General features: G+C 29.5%; 1 protein-coding gene across 1 annotated transcript; it reads left to right on the top strand.

Moving 5' to 3' along the window:
- Positions 1–5,439: 5,439 nt before the first annotated feature.
- On the top strand, positions 5,440–5,895 carry LOC137834096 (uncharacterized). The gene has a single exon (XM_068642161.1). It carries the CDS (start codon positions 5,440–5,442, stop codon positions 5,893–5,895), a length of 456 nt encoding a protein of 151 aa, XP_068498262.1.
- Positions 5,896–8,791: the final 2,896 nt, after the last annotated feature.

Below are 8,791 nucleotides of genomic sequence, written 5' to 3'. Positions count from 1 at the left end.
TCATATAACAATTACTACTAATTATTAAAACGTGCTGAATTATAAGCACAAGAAAATGAAAATGAGTTTTAGTTTAAATTGATAATATTATATTAAATTTTGTTGTAAACTTACACTTTGAAAGTTTTTAAATAAAATTTATTTTATTTTCAAATTTGTTTTTAATTAAAATTAAAGACAAAAGCAACTACATTTGTTCATTGGGTATGTTTATGTCATCATCTATATACAAGAGAATAAAAGTATAGTTTTGAAAAAAATTATGACGATTATCATACCATATACTTTTTAATAATTTGACATGTTTTACGAAATAGGTTCTACACACTTTTATATTAAACTCAGAATTTTTTAAAATATTCTTAATACATGTCCAAGACATAAACATAATAAGAAAAATAAGAATTAGATACTGAAAAAAAAATTCATAACATACTCAATACATATATAAGAAGAATCAATCACATTAGTTAGATTAGTCATTCATAAAATTTCTTTCAAGCATGATCTTGTAAAATTCCAATATTTACCACATCAGTCAAATACACTACACATGCATCTATTTTCAATAAGAATAATTTCACTCTATTTCAATCCATAATACTTTGATTTCATCTCAATTATACAGACTACACATGACTCCATCGTCTTCCCAAAGACTTTTTTAAGTATGTCCTTACCAAAAACTATCCAAGACTTAGATTACCAATGAATCCATGAATCCAAGAGAAAGGATCAGGGTAAGTTCAATACAACAAAAGTCATGCATCTCATATGTCATAGTGTACATGAACTCCCTCATTAGTTTTTGGAAGACTCATTAAGCATATCCCTAACAAAGACTAACATTTGATCCAATACCCAAGACTTATATTATCAATGATTCCAAGATAAAAGATCAAAGTAAGTTCAATACAATTCAAGTCGTGCATCTCATATGTCACAGTGTGCATAAACTCTCTCAACAAGTTCTCACCACCTGATATCTTAGTCTATGTGACTTAGATATTAGTGAAGTTAGAGGATCTCTGTAACGTGAGCTTTTCATACTTAATACACAAATACACAAATACACAACATTTCATACATTACCCCAAATGTATGACATCAAGTTCATACAAACTTTCATCAATCACACGCAACTCATAATTTGCATACAATGCATATCAACCTCATTTAAGATTTCTCTAATCAATTACACATATATCTCATTTTCATACATCTTCTATCATTCATATAAATCCATTTCATTTAGAAATAGTACAATTCAATTAATCATAGCAAATTCACAAATCAATTGAAAATGCAAGCTAGTATAATAAGGATTAGATTGCATAAATTGAATCAAATATTGACATTAGAAAGTTGTAATAAAACACCATTTACAAAATGACAAGTTTTAAAAGGTTTAATTCAATTCCATGAAAAAGGTAGATAAATAAAAATAACAAAAACTATCAAAATGGCTTGAGCCAATTGAAAAAAGAATTAAGCCCTATGAAAATTGGCCAAGCCCATGAAAATTTGGTTGAGCAACAGAAAAACACCAAAAAATTAAAATCTCAAATCTACTGAGTGCATGAGATTTAGCTGAGCGGATTTGGAGCAAAAAACACTGAGTGAACTTGGGACAGAGAGCACTCCAAAATCTCAACTCTAATCCGCTAAACCTGAGCGAATTGGGAAATTAAAATCTCCCCTAGCTCGACATAAAAATCCGCTTTAAGTGTAGGGAAAACGCTAAATCCGCTTTAACCCGATTTTTGCAAACAAAACTACAACTTGTACTTGAAATCCAATCTTTCCAAATGTTCAAATATATTTTTCAAGTTGTATTTATAAATAGTTCAATCATAGATTCTCAAAAACTTGTCTCCAAAGACATTTCCATATCTGGATTACTCTAAAACTCTAGGGATTTCGTTTGAAAATTTCATTAAGTAGGTGAGATCTTTGATTCCTTAGCTATGGAAAGGTATAATCACACTCTAAAACAAAATTCAAAAAAAGAAAATGAAGAAAAAGAGAGAGATTTGAGAACGAGAGAAAGAGAGGCATGGAAGGAGGCTTTGTATTTCTCCCTTCTTTTTTATTTTTTTTCTTCAGCATATATATATATATATATATATATATATATATGTGTGGCATAAGTTGGGGGAGGAGAGATTGTTGCCAAAGTATAGGCGGTTACAATGTTTGTAAGTAATATGCTATCACCAATTAACATTGTTATTTGATCCCAAAGACTAAAATTATGAATAAAGAAAAATTATAGAAACATAAAATTAATGTTATGTACATAAATGGTAATTATTTTAGTTTAAAGTCTATTTCATTTATGTCCAACCATTCAAATATGCAACAACCCTTGAAACATAAGAAAAGAAAAACTTATTCACAGTGCTTTTTGAAAAGTAGTTAAGGTAACATTAAAATCGCCTAAAAGCGGTTTAGTTGAAAGAAATGTACCTGACTTACCTAACTATGAAATAACTATAATAATTTTTTATTATAAAATATATGAAGTACTTAGTGTGTTAATATCAGTGGAATAATTCGATGTAATTATGTGAGTGCCGTAATATTCAAAACCATTGATAAAATAATTTAACGTAATCAATTAAGTTTTGTACAATTTGATGAAGTTAAATGAAATTCGAAACAATTTATAAAATAGCTGAATTGAAATTTGAAAACTATTCAATTAGTTGAAGTTTAATTCCAATGGCAAACTCATTGGTGGAAGGGATCTATGATAAAGCACTTATAACATCATAAATAAATAAAATTAGTTTCTTTACAAAATTTAATTTATATATAAATTAGTTTGTTTTATATAACTTTTCATTTTTTTTTATAATTTGCATATATATTAGTTTAAATTCCAAATTTTTTTCTCTAGTTTCTTTCTTAAACTAGTTATGAGAAAGTTATATGTAGTTTGACGGAACAAAACGATAAGCATTCTATGATTATCATCATCATTAGGCACTAGCCAGTGACGTGGAACAGATAACTATCCAACTTATTAAAAAGATCTTTTAAGAAGTTATTTTAAAATAAATCTTTTAAGAAGTTATTTTAAAATAAATCTTTTATGATAAACTGCATCAGAAATTACAATTAAGAAATAAGCCTTTTAAACTTTCCACAATGTCTATTGTGAAATTACAGTAACACGCTTTTGTTTTATCATAAAAATCCATTTAAAATAAGTGCGATTCAGTGTGATATTTTCCTTTATAATTGGCTATCCGTAATGCAACTTATCTAAACCTATTAATTATTAATAAAGAAATTAATAAAAGGCTTACTCAGCATGTTGTGCAACGTCTTTACGTGAACGCAATAGAGTAATTTGGTGCAACATTGCAGGTAAGGGACGATAAGGGAGCTGAGTTAGTTGCTTGACTAGTTGGCTTCCGCTGAAAATGGCTAATAAAATTTTGGTTCTTTCTACCTTTATCCAAAAAACAAATGATCAGGAAATGAAGTGAATTATCATGATAATCTTGAAAGATATAAAGCTGGGAATTAGTGGAAAAAGCATTTTTCACAAGTTTCATCCTTATGCAAAAGACTAATGATTACTCGTGACTTAAAATTAGTATGTGAAAAGCTAAGGGATCGAAATTGCATGGAAGGGTGGTAAAACCACTTGTGAAGTTCGACAGATGATTCCATTTAGCCATAAAATATGAATAGTTTTAATTCGTTCATTGATTTTGTTTAATTATTTCAGAAGTTACAATTAGAAGGATTTGATTGATCGATGCATTAGTGAAATTGTTTTGTGAAAAGAGTATGTGGTGATGATATTGGTAAATTTGATTTTGGTGATTCAAAAGGAAAATGTTATATTCTTGATTATAAGCATGATTTGGTTAAGATTGTGTCTTTAAGTTTAGGGGAGATAAAAAAAATTAGTGTTAGAAGTGAAAAACTGATCTTATCATGTGACATTGACGACCCAACCTTATCATACATCATCGTCTTTAACTCAGTTGGAAACATTTATTGTCACTATCTCAGTTAAAAATACTTATCTCAATTGGAAACATTTATCTCGACTAGAAATATTTATCGTCACTAGCTTAGCTGGAAACATTTATCGTCACTAGCTCAATCGGAAACATTTATCGTCCTTATCAAGTAGCATAACATTTGCTTAAAATTTAACACTATGACAAACACAAGTTCATTTTTTTTAACTTAGGCAATCGTCGAACAATAATGTGTAAGGTAATTTAAAGGCTTGATTACCCTTTTAATCCTTATATTAAGGGTAAAAAATTAATTCAGTTTCGCGATTTTTAAAAAGTTCAATGTGATCCCAATTTTTTTTTAAATTATTTAATATATTTTCTTATGTTAGATTGCCCTCATTAAAAAGCTGGAACCACATTGAACTTTATAAAAAAGTTGGGATCAAATTGAACTTTTAAAAAAATTAAGATACATTGAACTTTTTAAAATATAGGAAATGAAATTAATTTTTGGTCCTTAATATAGAGATTAAAATGATAATTAATAAGAGTTTTTGATTTGATAAACCTCTTCCTCTACTTGACTTGAGACAAATAGACTTACACAATTAATTAGTTAGTCCGATATTCTATTAAAATAGAATGTAAATTATCTAAAGAGTTTCAGTCATAAAACCTATTAAAAATTAACAAAGAGATACAATATAACTATCATTGATCTTAATAAAGGAATAAAAAATAAATTGAATAATTTTAGTTAGATTCATTCAACTACACAACTTATAAAATGAATCTCTCATTATAAAACTTAACTTAAATGGTATATTTTGGGTCAAATTTGAACTAGAAAAAAAAAACTAATTAATATTTTATTAAAAAAAAGTAGTTTATATATATATATAATTTTGAAATACAGTAGTAATTAAATAATATTGTTTTTCAGTTAAGGTATGTTAATTATTTTCTAGCGATGACTTATTTTCTGATTTCTCTCATTCAGTTAAAGGTTCTGATGTGGTTCTGCCAAATTTCAAACTGAGACTTAAACTACCCTTTTAGTACCACTTTTATTTTACAAGCAATCCTAATTGACCTAAAAAATCAAATATAGTAAACAAAATAAATAATTAATTAAGCCAGTGGCAATGTATGAAGTTAATAAAAGAAAAAAGAAACCGCAGTTTCGGTTTTCTGGAAGTCTCTTTCATTCTTTCAGTGTGAAGTGAGACGCGATCTTACGAAACCCCGATCCGTAACAACCTTCTCTATTTATCACTGTCTCTTCAAATTCCCCCAATTCTTTCTCCGATAATCCTTTTTTCAAGCTCCACCACTCTCTCTTTCTTTCCCTTTTCCCAAAGATTCAAACATAAAAAACAGAACCAACCAAACCGTTGAAAACAATAATCGCAATCACACGCGTTTATTTTTTTCTCGAATAGCTTTGCTTCCAATGGTCCACCAAGTCATCGTCCCTCCGCAGCCGGTACACAGTCGCCGGAGGCGGGGCGTCGGCGAGGTGGCCGGTGGAGGCGCGGCTGAGTGCGCCGCTGTGTGTTGCTGCTTCCCCTGCGTGGTCATCCACCTCGCCGTGCTGGCCGTCTACAAGGTCCCCAAGAGGCTGGTCGTCAAAGCCGCCCGAAAGAGACGACGTCGTTTGATGAGAAACAAGAATAACGGCAACGTTGTTGTCGGGAACAAGGCTGATGATATCGTGGTGTTGCACCCGCACAGGGCCAGCAGCGTCGAGGGCTGGGACTACGACGTGGGTACCACGCGCTTGGACGAGTTTCTCAAGCAAATCCCTGAGAACGAGACGGACGAGGAGGAACAGGGGTTGGAGAAGGAGATGTGGGCCCGGTTCGCGGGAACCGGGTTCTGGCGGAGCGAGTCTCAGCGTCAACCGTAACTGAACCGGACCGGTCCAGCGTCTTTGTAGAAAAGATAAGAAGATTATCATAACGCCTCTTTAGGAAGAGCGTCGCAAAACGGTGTCGTAACGTGATCGTGGGACACGTGTGGTTTACGAATTCGGCGAAGCTATGTTCGTGTGAGTGGAAAAGGGACAAATGAGACGGCGACGTGTCGATGGTTACGGTTATGTTCATCGTGTGCTTGGATTTTTTTTTTGTTTTTGGGATAATTTAAATTAGGACAATTATCGATTTTTTTGAAAAAAATTAATTTTTTTCGGTAAAATTGATCGAATCCAATTTACAATTAATGTTTTGAATTTTCCTTGAACTAAAGTTGATATGGGGGAACATTCCTTTGAACATAAGTTCAACTTCTCTTTGTATATAAATATAAATATAAATATAACCTTTTGTTTACATTTGCTTCATGTTCTTCTATTGGATGGTGCATTACGCTTCTGTTAATTTTTGGTGTGTTTTTCTAATAAGTAACTAATTTATTTTCTGTTTGTGTTATTGACAATAGTTTTTAATGAAGAGGGGATTAAGGGCACTAATCTACTTTACTAATCCTAATTTTGGGTTGAAGAAGTGAACGTTGCATGTTGTTGACTACAACACCCTAGTAGTAGCTTCTTAATGAAGAGAAAAAGAAAACCATATCTATTAACGCCACTTGAGTAGGACTTAACGAAAGGAATAGCACCCATATATTTAAGTGTACTTAGTTTTTGTTGACCGTGTTGGAAGTTTGGAGGCTAAATGAGAGTGATGTTTTAGACTCTACTGAAAAATTTAAGATTAAAATTTATTGTTGTTAAACTTGTCTTTTAGTTAAAAATCTAGACTATTATTTATTCAGCGAATTTCACTTTTTTTCTTTCAATGACTATGTTTTATGTAAATAAACATGTAATACTAGAGTAATAATCTTGTATTGTCGATTAATTAAAATATAACTTTTACAGTTTGTTTAGAAAATAAATCAAACATCAATGAAATGCTTCAAAATTTGAACTGTCTTGATTTTTTAAAGTTTTGATTATAACATTTTAAATTTTATAGAGCATGAATTCATAAATAAGGTAATTATTGAAGGAAATTTCAATAACTTCTCATTTGAGATTACTATGTCCATTCTTTTGTAACATACATGCACCAATGGTAATGGTTTTTTTTTTTTCATTAAAATAGTGTAATTTTATCTTAAATTTACTACAATGCAAAAAAATTTAAAAATTATATATTTTGTAAGTCCTATTTTTTAGAATGACTTCATATATACATAAAAAAAATTATATTTCAACTCTACAATTTATGATTTCAAGTTATTTTTAAATTAAAATCATGGTTAAGCAACACGACTTTGTATTGAATGAATTAATGTAGAAGTCGTGTTTCATGAGCAAGAGATTTATTAATAAAGTTGTTAGTGAGGAGGACAAATTTAGTATAAAATGAATTGAATAAAAGTTGAGTACACAAAACATGATTTCTTGTTAAATTTTTTTCCGTTTTATTATTATTTAAGCTTTTTCTTTGAAATTTAAGGGTAATAAAAGAATTAATAAATAATGAATGAATTTTTTTTAGTAAATAAGATATATATAGGAAAAAATAACATAAATTTAAAAAACATGAAATTATTTGATTGAGTTGTTAAATATTTAACAATTTTTTTTAAGAAATAATTATTTGATTCATTTAAGAATAATTAAATAGTTTTTTATTTGAGAAATGAATGAAAAGTAAAATTGGTATTAAAATTATTTAACAAAAAATATTTAATTTCGTTATGTAATTTTTAAAATTGTAATACAAAATTATTTGAAAAATTGTATAATATGTGCTAAATTATTATGTGTACATATTTAAGTAATTTGTTATAAATATGAGTATGAATTTAAGATTTGTTTGAAAAAAAGACATAAAAGAGAGAGTGTTAAATGAAATAGATAAATTGTTATAATATGACAAACAACATTCTATTGTCTGAATGAATAATTTACTTTATTGGGATCTTCATTTCGAGATTAAGAACCTTTATGTGACTTATTCTGAATTGGTTCATCCATTTTTTTTATGGACATGATTAATAGTTGATCTTTTAGATTCTTTACACTGCATGTGTTCTAGAATGAAATTCGATCTCATATAAGTAGACTAATAATTTCTATTTCAAATTAAATGGAATTGGACTTTGTGAGCCTTGTAAATATTCTTCAAAATGTAGATTGGGTCAACGAATATCGTTAGTTGTAAATGACATGTTGAACCAAAAAGGATAACATGAGCACAAGGAATGCAAAAAGCTTAAAACTCCCCACAATCATATCAACAATCATTTAATCCGACTAGGTATGTCATAGGTCGACATCTAAGTTGGGGAGTGACTAACTCCTGAACATCAAACTCTAAATTTTTTCTATTATACCTTTAGACATGACCCATGACAGGGTGGTGTAGTTGTTTTTTTTGTGTGTAGTAAGGCAGTGATATCTTCAGGATATTGATGACTAGCTCGTAACACATTTTATCTTGATCCCTCATTCAATAAAACAACATTTTGTTATTTCAAAAGTTATCTTAACAAAAGTACAAAGGAGTAACGATCGTACTCCTTTCAGAATAGAATTCATGTATTTGGTTAAATTTATTGTCATGTGACCATACCTCTTGCCTCTGTCATATGCCTGAGTCTACTTTCCAAACTTATTTGGTCTATCGAGGAAAAAGCTTGCCAGAATTATGATCTTAGAACCAATAACTTTGCTTAAAGAGTTGATTGTTTCCTTTCATAACTTGTGATAATGTAATAAATGAAATTATTTTATGTTTCTATCATTTTGTAATATTGATCAATGAAAGGTAAGGAAAATAGATACCCAT

The sequence above is a fragment of the Phaseolus vulgaris genome, chromosome 11 (genome assembly GCF_000499845.2).
Source record: "Phaseolus vulgaris cultivar G19833 chromosome 11, P. vulgaris v2.0, whole genome shotgun sequence".
In the NCBI taxonomy this organism is placed as follows: domain Eukaryota; kingdom Viridiplantae; phylum Streptophyta; class Magnoliopsida; order Fabales; family Fabaceae; genus Phaseolus; species Phaseolus vulgaris.
Note: the sequence above shows the minus strand (reverse complement) of the source record. Positions and strands in the feature narration are given on the sequence as shown.